Here is a 12,171-nt window from a genome sequence, read left to right as displayed (position 1 = left end):
TTCTTCTTTTCACAAAACATGACATTATAGTGCCAATCGTGACTTTAAGATATTTGTTTTCTTTTTATTCGTGTGTGATAATACTGAGTATGTTATTGTTTTCTTTTTATTCTTTTTATTACACAATGTGCTACTGACATGTGAAATTGATGTTTATTTGAACGATTTTGCGATATCCAGTAGCACACCAACGCAAACATTTGAGAATCAGGTGAAATTGAAAAAGAACAATTCTAATTCAATGAAAATCTCACCTTCAAACAAACTTATAACTAAAAATTGATTAATCTTACATTCTAATGTATTATATATATTTATTATTTTGCAATGCTCCAAGTATTTGACACATTTTTGTCAAATTAGAAAAATTCACAATTAACTTCATTTAACTATTTAAATCTAAGTTGTTACTATATGAATTTAGCATGCTGTTCATTGATGCAAAAGCAAAGAACTTTAAATACAATAGGAATGGGGACTTATTTGGGGAATGTAGCTAGCAGTGTGTTAAGAAAAATTCAAAAATGTGAAACATTCACGGGCCCTTGAATAAACAAAATGACTAAAATTAGCAGAAGTTTCAGAGCGACGGACGAATGACTATACCCAAACAATTTCCAAATTTTCTTCAAAACTCTACCTTTCACGTGACGACTGACCCTTGTTTTAAGCCAGCTGCCACGCAACAAAGTACCACTTCTCCTTCACCCCCTACTACCCCCTTCTCCTCCCCCTCTCGGAAACCGATAGCTCACTGTCTCCCAAAATTCAGTCCATTTTTCAGACATCGTTTCTTACATTAAACCAAACAACATGACAAACAAACACTAACTTGACCTATAGTCACTAAACCAAGCACTGGATTTTGTTTGTTGAAAACTTGCAATGTCCCCATTGATGCTTGTTCTCTGTTTTCTTCAACTATTTTCCAGTTTCTACTTTTGTTCTTCTTCAACTACTACACCATCTGCACCATTAAACTCTTTACTTCCCTCCGACGCTGTTTCTTTATTATCCTTTAAATCCAAAGCTGACCTTGACAACAAGCTTCTTTACACACTTAACGAGCGTTTTGACTATTGTCAATGGCAAGGAGTGAAATGCGTGCAAGGTCGTGTTGTACGTTTTGTTCTTCAAAGTTTTAGTCTTAGAGGTACTTTCCGGTCCAACACTTTAACTCATCTTGACCAACTCCGAATCCTTAATCTTAGGAACAACTCACTCTCTGGTCCTATCCCTGACCTTTCTGGTCTTACAAACCTTAAAACTCTGTTTCTTGATCATAACTTTTTCTCTGGATCTTTTCCTCTTCCTCTTCTTTCTCTTCACCGCCTCATTATCCTCGATTTGTCCCATAATAATCTCTCCGGTTCACTCCCTGTTGAGCTTACTGTTCTAGACCGGTTGAACTATCTCCGGCTTGATTCTAACTGGTTCAGCGGTTCGATTCCGCCATTGAACCAAACCCAACTTCAAATCTTCAATGTGTCTAGAAATAACCTCACTGGTTCAATACCTGTTACTCCGACTTTGAAGAAATTTAACGAACGCTCGTTCTTATGGAACCCTAATCTTTGTGGTAAAGTTATTAACACCCCTTGCCCGTCAACTCCATTCTTTGATTCGCCTTCTGCTGCTGCCTCCCCGCGGCCCTCACCGCTATACCAAGATGCACAGTCACAGGGTCTACTTCTTACTCCTTCACCTCAGCATAAGCACAAAAAAGTTGGTGTTGTTTTGGGCTTTGTGGTCGGAACATTGATTTTAATTGCAGCTGTTCTATGTCTTTTTGCTTTGGTAAAAAAGAGAAGAGAAGAAAGTGAAACTGAACCAAAAGCAACAAAATGCACCATTGAGACCATTACGAACAATGCAGTGAACGCAACTACTTCTGGGCCAGCTGATAATAGCCAATTATTAGAGATTAAATTAGAAAAGGAAGTGAAAGTGGCTCAAGTCTCTCAACAGCAATTAAAGAGTGGACATCTGATATTTTGTTCAGGGGAAACAGAGTTGTATACTTTAGAGCAACTAATGAGAGCATCAGCAGAGCTGCTCGGGAGGGGCACAATTGGAACAACGTATAAAGCTGTAATGGCTAGTCAATTAATTGTTTCAGTAAAGCGATTGGATGCTTGTAAAACTTCAATTACCAGTGGAGAAGCGTTTGAGCTGCACATGGAGGAAGTAGGAATGTTACGGCACCCAAATTTGGTAGCAGTTAGAGCATACTTTCAGGCTAAACACGAAAGGCTTGTTATCTATGATTATCAGCCTAATGGCAGTCTCTTCAATCTCATTCATGGTAAAAGTTTCTAACTTTGCTGATTACTCATTTAAAATGGTTTTATTTTTCATTTCTTTTTGTGTGGTCATTTTGTTAATTGGTCTATGGAATCAATTTGGTGGACCTGTGGAAGGAGGAAGCAGTGGAAGAGTGAGTTGGCTGCACCAAACAACTAGCAGTTTTCTCTTTTGTGGACAGAAGTGGGCTGTAGTCTCTTTTTAGCTTTTAGTTTGGATGCTTAATATGGGATCCCACTGAGCTCACTACCGACAATTGCAATGTTTGCTTTCACAGGGCAGTCAAATAGTAGTGTGTTTTGGTTTCAGGCTGTCACTGACTGATCCGTATGGGTTGATTGCACTATTTCCCCCAACTACCTTTCATTTTTTTATGAAGGCAAATGGTCCTTGTGTCTTTCTTTTGGCATTTATGTGTTTGCTCTGTCCCTCCTTTCTGTTGAATTGGCTATTTTCCTTAGTTTTGTTTTCCCTAGATACCTATTACTTTCCACTAGTACATGTACCAATTTTCCTTCACTTTTGGTCGTTAGCCACACCCTTGGGTTAATGTGCTGACATTCTTAAATATTCAACTTACCTATGTGAGAACCGTTGTTAGATGAAAGGTTGTTAATTTAGAGAAGAAAAAGTTCAATGATACTATTCTAGAGGAGCCCTGTTCCTTCGTGTGCATTGGATAAAATTAGAAAGATACATAGGAACACTCTATATCGCTCTTCCATGTTCGGTGTTATCAATGGATTGACAATTCACTTTCATAGATTAAGTGACACATACCATTTGTTCATTATACACGTTCAAGAGTTGAATATATGAATTCTTTATGTAATTCGTGTGTTTATATTGATGCTTCCTTCGCCTAAATACTAAGATTATGTTGTATCTTACATATTGTGTCCTATTTTCTGTTTTTACGTGGCAGGGTCAAGATCGACAAGGGCAAAGCCCCTTCACTGGACATCGTGTCTAAAAATAGCAGAAGATGTGGCTCAGGGCCTTGCTTACATACATCAAGCATCAAAGCTCACTCATGGCAACTTGAAGACCTCAAATGTGCTTCTAGGGTCTGATTTCGAGGCCTGTCTAACAGACTACTCCCTCATTGCGCTTGCAGACATTTCTTCCGATGATGATCCTGATGCAGCACGCTATAAAGCACCAGAAGTTTGCAAATCTGCACGAAAAGCCACTCCAGGGTCTGACGTCTATGCCTATGGCATTCTGTTATTAGAGCTTTTAACGGGTAAACCGCCATCTCAGCATCCATTTCTCTCTCCCCCGGATATGGCGGATTGGGTTAGAGCTATGAGGGAGGATGATAACGAGGAGAATAGATGGCTCGCAATGCTAGTTGACCTTGCTAGTATATGTAGCTTGACATCACCAGAACAGAGACCAACAATGAGGCAAATCTTGAAAATGATACAAGATATAAAGGATAATGCAATGGTGGAGAATAACAAAAGGGATGAACATACTGGATATTCATAGCTTCTTCTGAATTGCAGTTACACCATTAACCAGCGAGGGTGCATGGTCAATTGTAAGTGTTACACCTGAAACCAATTTGGATAATGCAATAATTAATCTGTGTCTCCTCCTTTGGCAAAGTGCCATTAATTGGCAACAGATTTGCTATTGACTTTTGCCCAGATTGACCAAATGACTCGTCAGCTGTTAATGGTGCTTATACCTTACTACTCAGTAAACAACCTAAAACTGATAGGTTAAGGTCGATCTGCTAGAACATAAGACAACTTAGTCATTGATGATTATGGCACACATTTTGTACCCCTCCTGAAATCCTTCTTTTTTTGTCACAAACATATGGATGCCAATATTTTCAGGGAGAATTGTTTACATCTGCTAAGTCTATATATTAGTAGGCGGTTTTGGTTGGTTCTTTTTCTAAGGAACTTTAAAATGCATTTGCTTTACCTTAATGGCAGAAGGATGTTGTATGATCTTAATACTTGGTCATATTTAACTTACTGAATTAGATATCAAAATTTAAATTGTTAAATGGATTTGAAATCTTGAAATTTGTGAATGTTGATTAGAATAATGTTGGTGATAGAATTTTACAAAATAATTTTGGGTGTTTTTGAACGGAACCAGAAGTGATCCTTGATACAGACGAACAAAGTCATAATGTCCCAAAGGAATCAAGATGTACCAAAGTTTTGCCAGTGAAAAATCTTCCCTTTTGATAGTTATTTGGCACTGTCAGACGAACAATAACAAAAGAAGAAAACAGAAATAGCAGAGCAGATTTTGGATCCAAAACAACAGTACACAACCCCATGTTCCCTGGAGCAAGATTTTCCGTAAAATTGCAGACAGAAACTCTGCTTTTTGCAAAAGAAAATAACTTTCAACAGATTTCCACCATAAAATTAGTAATAACAATTTGCAGCTGTGCTTGTTCTACACATATACTCTGAGAACTATGAAAGGCAATAATATTAGATATAAAATCCTATTTACTTCTCCACTTAAACAAATACCCATCAGCATCAGTAGCTGGCAGATTTGTTGTCCGCTATTGCCAGGGGATGACAGCAAACTTTGACGTGCATTAGAGCCAGCACAAGATTAGACAAAACATTCTTTAAACAAGAGGTGGATACTGCTTAGACTGCAGTCGCACCCTCTTTCGGTACTCCAGAGCATCCTGCAGGAACTCAGCAATATGAGCGTGCATCAAACAGAGAGTATCGAACTCCTATTCTGAAGTAATACATCTTTCAAAAATTTCAAGCATGATCAACAAAAAGACACAATATAGACCTGCAAATTACTAGTATAACATCGTATCGACGCACATTGTCTGTCCCGCTAATGACATAACTAACAAATGTTTCCATAAAATCTGATATAATTCATGTAAGAGAAAAAGAAACCAGAAAAGATTCTTGAGCTCCCAAAGAGTGACGTCCATGAAACCTAATACCTATCACTAATGCATTTAGCCTACAGCAAAAGTCACCGGTGCCCTTCTACCGTCGCGCAGGAACATTATTGGACATAAAAGCTAAAGCACACTCTAAGGGATTGTTTGGTTTGAAGACAAGTTATGCTGGAATTAGTTATTCTGGTATTATTTCTTATTGATGGTTTGTTATGTATCAATCCTTGGATTGTCAATTTTATTGCTTTATCTTGGGATTACTATTCCACCCTCAGGCAGGTATAAGTTATCCCGCTACTATTTTTAACCCTGTGATAACTTATCCCAGAATTAGTAACCAAACAAATGATGAGGCGGTACTAAATTATTATCTCAGGATTATTTTTGCTTATCCATAGTACCAAACGACCCCTAATAGTGCAAGAGATATGACAGTTAGCACTTCCTTCATAACATTTGTTATGGTTATTAAGGTAAAGGCCAAAAGTCATCCTATACTAGTAAGGGGGGATCGAATTAAAAGTTAAGATTCACAGTGTTATAAATTTATAACAAATTGGGATGCATAGTCAGCAAAAATCAACTTTTTGATAAAATTTGGAATTGAACGGTAATTCCGCTTTCATCCCATTATATGTGACATGATTTAATTGAAATACAAAGTTCAAGATGCTTATTTGAATTTTGTAATATACCAGCAAAGGTGAAAAATACTACTACCTGTAGACAGCTAAAATGGCAGGAAAAGATATTTCATCAAAGACTAACTTTTTGACTAGTTAAATGCATTTAAATTCTTGCAATTTGAGAAAATTATATATAATAATAGAATGGTGCCCGGCATTTTGAGGCATTCAAAGAAAAAAGATTGTTATATGAAGCGAAACAACGAAAGTACTAGGAAAGCAGATTCGATTGTACATTCTAACATATTATAATGAAAAAAATTCTCTTACAGAAAAGTAGACTCAATTTAAGGATAACATCAAGAGTAAGATAATGAATTTGGAAAATGGAGAATTAAACTTTTTTTAAATCAAAATTACCTGAATAAATAGATGATAGCCTTCAGTCTGGGCAGGATCAGCAGGGTTTGGCTGATCTAACAAGTCCTGGATACCAACCAGTATCTGTTTCACAGTGATGGCTGGTCTCCATCCCTAAACAAGAAAAGAAAATTAATAGCTGTCATACATCGAGCCCAGTCAGTAAGCAGAAGAATAGGACAAAAGAAACAGCATAGCCCACATACACTGTCTTCATTGAGGATCGACAAGCAAACTGTTCCAGACGGATAGACATTTGGATGGAAAAAACCTGGTGGGAATTTACACTTAGGTGGTTTGCTCGGATAATCTTCACTGAAGTGAACTGTAAGTGGATAATAACCACCTTCCCAATCAGTCTGCAATCATTAAAGTGTCATTAAGGACCAACGAAGAACAGAAGGATAAACATGTCCCTACATCAGTCAAGCATAGTACTTTCACCGAAAAAGGATAATGGTACATGTTTAATAAGCATTATATGCTTTGAAGATGCTCTGATCTGATGGAGGAAACAAAAAGCATAAGAGAATACACTCTGCAGCTTGCAATTCTAAGTGAACTAATTGGTCCATCTTAACATACACGTACTCCGGATTTCCTCCGCACTTCCCTAGAAATGACATCAAAGTCTGATGTAAATGATTCAGCTCTGTATACACTACATACTCCTACATGTAGCAATGACCTTTTACCAGTTAAGAGTTAATAATACGAAGCATACGACTTCAAACTTATGCCTACAACTCATAAACTTAAGGCTTGCTACTACAGTGTTCTACTTCAGATGGCCATACAAGGGTGGTTATGTTTTAAAAATGTCGTTTTCCATTTTTCTTAGGGAAAGGAAGGGACCAGGACTATTTCCATTACGCCAAGAGACATGAGATAAGAAGATTAAATACTGTCAAAGCGTTTCAGTCTTCTCTGTCTTTTTCTCCCTTTTCTTGACGTTTTACTGGGATTTTATCATCCAGCTTTACACTCATATTCATATAAAAATTCATGAGAACAGACACAATTTTCCAGTGAGGTATGTCTTTTGATGCCTTTCTTCAAACTTGTTATCTTAAATATAAAGGAATATCAAATTATTACCGTACATTGATAAAGTCATAGATATGAAGTCGATACAGTTATTTGTAAACAGGAGATAGAAAATCAGGTAGCACAACTAATTAAAGGAACACCAACAACTTAACCAAGGCCTAACCCTTATCCCTCTAGACAGTTTTGAAATGGATGCACCAATAACATCCATACATTATGCATAGCCAGAAACCAATGTTTGTTTGGTTAAATTGCAGAAGAAATAAGGAGCAAGCCTTTTAGACTATGGAAGGAAAGCCAGCTGAAGAAGTCAAGCCTGCAGAGATAGTATTTCTACCAAGAGAATAGGGAATTCTAAGACCATTAATGGAGTAGGTTGTTTTCTTTTTGTATGTTGTGGACAATGGTGAAGGCAGGATTTCCGCCAAGGGAGTTCAAAAAAGAAAAAGTTAAAAAATTAAAAGAGAATGTGGCCGTGGAAAATGAACCAGAGACCTCACAAAGGTTCTGAACCTCTTGACCACTGAGCTATGCTTTTGGGTTACGTTAGGGGGATTCAAAAGAGACACAAAACAGATTTTGCACAGATTTTGCCTATTTTCCGGCGAGGGGGCTTCACCCCCTCTGCTCCGCCCCTGGCTGTGGAGAGATATGGATACTGTTTCATACTCGCTGGAAGGAAAAATATGCAATAGCTATTCAACATTGATCTCTGTATAAAGTGTAATGTTTGCAGGTACAAAATGAAAAAAAGAAATGCTAACTGAACCAAGAGAAGAGCTTAATTTTCAGTTCAGGTCCATAAACCAAAGTGCTTCAATCAAACAACGAATCAACAAAAATAGACACATACCAAATTAACCCAATTGGCTCACTCATGGTTTCCCCTTACCCTCAGAAAGTTTAAAAAACGAGTCTTTTCCAATGAATGAGGAAAACAGAAAGAACGGAAGAATAAAGACGACATACCCCAGTTTTACCAGGAATGGTGCAGTGCCAAACCATCAGGTTCACTGACCCATCTGGAAGTGTCTCCGGCTTTGCAACAAATCCCTATTAACCAAAAGCATTAAAATAAACTTATAAATAAGAAACGAATTCACAAAGTTAAAAGAAGAAAACTGAAAAACAAGAAAAGGGTCGTCGAACTGAACATGGGGGTGATTCTTGCGCCAAGCTTTTCGCTCCTCTGCAAGACGACCTCGAGCAATACCTCCCGACATTCTTGTCTTTCTCCAAACAGCTGTTAAGGTAAATGAGTAATGAGCAGCGAGCAATGAGTTTTTCGTTGGCTGCCCCTTTTAAGTTAAAAAGAAAAGGAATGTATTGAAATTGGTAATGTTCAAGTGGCTGATTGGACGGTGGAGATCATATTAGGAAATGGTGATGGAATTTTAAAGATAATAAAACTGTTGTCTTTATTCTTTTGTTAGGTCGAGCCTTTTATTAAAATGGATTTAGAAGGGAAGTCAATGGATTCCGATTTTATTTGGAAAAAGAAAAAGATTCCGATTTTATATTCTAGCGTGAAAACCACGCCATTATGTGCGTTTCACGTGGAAAACGTCAGAAGTGCAGCTTTAGCTAAGTCGCCATTGCTTCTCGGCCAATGGCTGTTTGGGGACTTGGGGTGGAATTAACAGCTAACCGCTTTCACACATGCTGTTTAAAATTAATCACGATTTCCAATATATTTAAATATTAAACAATTTTTCTTAAATTTTAGGATACGATATCCTTGAGTTTAAATCTTAAAATTCAAACTTCAGCATCGTATCTTAAAGTTCGAATATTGTGTTCTAAAATTCGAATCTTATGTCCCGCATTTTAAATTAGTGGTTCAGAAATCAGGACTAAGAAATTAGCAGCTCAAAAACTCAGAACACTATGTCCTAATTTTTCAAACTCAGGATACAGGCAAACCTCTCTATAACAGTTTTGTTTGTTTCGAATATTTTTGGATATTATAGTGAAGTGCTGTTATATAGAACATATGTTGTAACATAACATGAAAATTGGTTCCGGAAAAGCTTGGGTTTTATAGCAAAATGTTGTTATGAAGGGATACTGTTATAGAGAGGTTTGACTGTACTTAGTCCTGAAGTTTGAGTGAATTGACTAATCTTTAAATACATTGTAAACTGTGAATATATTTTAAATAGCAGACTTAAAAATGGTTGTTGCTGCACTTCGCCCGGACTTGGTCCGTCTAAATTGACAACAATAATTGTTCAAATGGTAAGCACCCTCTACATCTAACTCTGAGGTCGCGAGTGGATCGCCAAAAGAGCTTAGTGGAAAGCTCCTGACGAGGGGTTAAAAAATTATTAAATTTTAGGAATAATACATAATTACCCCATTGGGGTTGTACCAAAGTTTCAGTTGCACCCTTTAAAAATACGGGTGTCCTATGACCCCTTGGTTTTATTTCAACCGTAATAAATACCACCTTTTGAGATAATCACCAGTTTCAAGAAAATCAGTGGATTACACGCACCAACCACTTGTGCCACGTCATTTCTTTTTCATTATTTTTATTATTATTTTAATTTTACCATGTGTGTCATTTCTTTTAAGTTCTGGTCCTTGCCAGCATTTGCAATATGGATCTTCTTCTCCGACGAGCTCAGCCTCGCCGGAGATTTCCACCGGCAGAACTCCATTAAACTTACCCGCTTCCCACGCCTTCTCTTCTTTCTAGAACAAACCCATCAGAGACTCATCTATCCATCCCCACTTCCCCGCACTCCTTCTCCTTCTACCAACAATCTATGGGGAAAAATTTTGTAAAAGTTTATGTAAGCTTTATAGATCTTAAGAAAGGGTTTGTAAACTCCAAGAAATCTGGTCACATTTAAAGAGGATGCCAAAAAATAGGGTTATATTTTTCGGTCACCGGACATCTCTTCCGATCGCCGAATAAATTTCCGGCCAGATTCCTTTCTCTTCCCACTCAATGTACTGTTTGGGCTCTATATTGGGGAATTTTCTTTGGTTTAAAATCTGATAGAGTTCTTTATTATTGTTTAACGTTTTAGAATTTTAATTTATGAGATTGAAGTGAGCTCTATCATATTAATCTCCATTGTTTCAGGTGAGGAGTAAGTGAAGAAGAAGAGAGAAGAAGGAAAAAGAAAAGGAAAACTTAGAAAAAAATATAATAAGAAAAGTAGGGGAATATATTTTTTTAAAAAAGGGCGAAATTAAATTTTTAACCTGTATTTTTTGTCTCCCACTCTCCTTAAGAGAGTGTATATCACTCTCTATGTCACATCATCTTAAAAGGTGAAACTTTTATATTTTGAATACATATAGAGGGGTCATAGGACACCCATGTTTTTAAGGGGTGCAACTAAAACTTTGGTACGACCCCAATGAGGTAATTATGTATTATCCCTTCTTTTTAATAATTTTTTGCCCCTCGTCAAGAGCTTTCCACTAAGCTCTTTTGGCGATCCGCTCGCGACCTCAAAGTTAGAAGTAGAGGGTGCTTACCATTTGATCAATCATTGTTGTCAATGATAAATCACCTAGGATGATCTCAATGTATCTTAAGCCAAGTAGCATATTGAGAAAAACTCACTTGACACTTTTAAGTTAAAATCTAAAATGATTTTAGACAAATCTAATCTATATACCTATATATCTATATTATATTAAAACGAGGTAGTGAATCGCGAAGCTAAGCAAAGTGGTGTATTGAGAAAAATTCACTTGGCACCTTAACATAAAATCTAAAAAGATTTTAGACAAATATAATCTATATATTTATATCTATATCAATATATAGATCAACTCATCGATTTTTCTTCTATATTAGCTAAGAACATGAAGATGAAAAATTAATTAAAAAGCTATAATATAGAAAACTGAAAAATGTAAAAAGATATAGATTGAGATAGCCTATATTTATACTTTCAAATAAGTGAAAATATAAAATAAAATAAATAAATTTACTTAAGATATTAAAGATTTAATGACTTTAAAATTAAAAAAAATCGAAGCAACAGAATAAAATCTTAAAAAAATATACAAATTATTTATAAAGTAACCAAAAGAATTAAAAGTAAATAAAATATATGATGGTAGGATATAATTGCGTATTTTGGATATTAATTGCACTTTAATTCGATGTACTTTACTAGTGTTTGAGCTTTAAATGGTATTATTTTGCACTGATTGTGTGTTTTATGCAATGTCGGAGCGATTCCGAGTTATGATGAGGTTGTGGAGCTAATTCGAGCTACTTTAGAGCTTTGAAGTTTGAGTAAAAGTTCAAAGATTAAGTTGGAATCGTGTTTGGGGATTAACAGACGAATAGTGCACTTAACGGGAGAGACAAGAGTTGAGCAGGAGGTTCACCCAGGTGTGTGACCGTGCATGAGACCACTCCAGTGCACAAGTTACGCAGTGCACTGCCAGAGGTGCACGACCATATGCGCGGTCACACACCCAGGTGCGCGGCCGTGCACGTCCGCTTCCAGAAATTTTTCTAGGCCTATTTTTGTAATTTTAAAGGCGACTTCTTTTGACCTATATGAAGCATAGCTTGTCTAAAAATAAGGTATCTTGGATTTTTGAGCAACTTTTGAGAGAGAAGAAGGCAAAGAAACACGGAGACTCAAAATACTTCATCCCATTCATTTAATACGGAAGTTTGCTTAATGTTGGGAATAGTAATGTCTTCTTGTTCTTCTAATACTCTTGTGATGAATAAGTTCTCCACTATGGAGTTATCCTTCTTAGGGTTATTAACGGATATAGTGATTTGACTATTGTTTTGGGTTTTACTTCCTGTTACTTGCCCAAATTCGTTGAATGGGTTATTAATTGAAGTGCAAGACCAATTGTGGTTCT

General features: G+C 36.6%; 2 protein-coding genes across 2 annotated transcripts; one reads left to right on the top strand and one right to left on the bottom strand.

Annotated features, from left to right (window-relative positions):
• Positions 1-546: 546 nt before the first annotated feature.
• Positions 547-4,167, top strand: LOC107796945 (putative inactive receptor kinase At5g67200). Its single transcript, XM_016619764.2, has 2 exons — positions 547-2,305; positions 3,230-4,167. Exons 1-2 carry the CDS (start codon positions 886-888, stop codon positions 3,796-3,798), a joined length of 1,989 nt encoding a protein of 662 aa, XP_016475250.2. The 5' UTR covers positions 547-885; the 3' UTR covers positions 3,799-4,167.
• Positions 4,168-4,628: 461 nt separating this feature from the next.
• LOC107796946 (SUMO-conjugating enzyme SCE1) lies at positions 4,629-8,772 on the bottom strand. The gene is made up of 5 exons (XM_016619765.2): positions 8,469-8,772; positions 8,284-8,367; positions 6,471-6,623; positions 6,265-6,378; positions 4,629-4,981 (listed from the first exon to the last, which is right to left on the bottom strand). Exons 1-5 carry the CDS (start codon positions 8,535-8,537, stop codon positions 4,919-4,921), a joined length of 483 nt encoding a protein of 160 aa, XP_016475251.1. The 5' UTR covers positions 8,538-8,772; the 3' UTR covers positions 4,629-4,918.
• Between the last annotated feature and the right edge of the window lie 3,399 nt (positions 8,773-12,171).

Source organism: Nicotiana tabacum, chromosome 3 (assembly GCF_000715075.1).
Source record: "Nicotiana tabacum cultivar K326 chromosome 3, ASM71507v2, whole genome shotgun sequence".
Classification (NCBI taxonomy): Eukaryota; Viridiplantae; Streptophyta; class Magnoliopsida; order Solanales; family Solanaceae; genus Nicotiana; species Nicotiana tabacum.
Note: the sequence above shows the minus strand (reverse complement) of the source record. Positions and strands in the feature narration are given on the sequence as shown.

Coding starts and splice junctions, on each gene's coding strand:
- LOC107796946 (XM_016619765.2), bottom strand. CDS start 8,537: ATGTCGGGAGGTATTGCTCGAGGTCGTCTTGCAGAGGAGCGAAAAGCT. Junction 8,368..8,468: donor GGCGCAAGAATCACCCCCAT/GTTCAGTTCGAC, acceptor TTTGGTTAATAG/GGATTTGTTGCAAAGCCGGA. Junction 4,982..6,264: donor GCTATCATCTATTTATTCAG/GTAATTTTGATT, acceptor GAGTTCCTGCAG/GATGCTCTGGAGTACCGAAA.
- LOC107796945 (XM_016619764.2), top strand. CDS start 886: ATGTCCCCATTGATGCTTGTTCTCTGTTTTCTTCAACTATTTTCCAGT. Junction 2,306..3,229: donor TCTCTTCAATCTCATTCATG/GTAAAAGTTTCT, acceptor TTTACGTGGCAG/GGTCAAGATCGACAAGGGCA.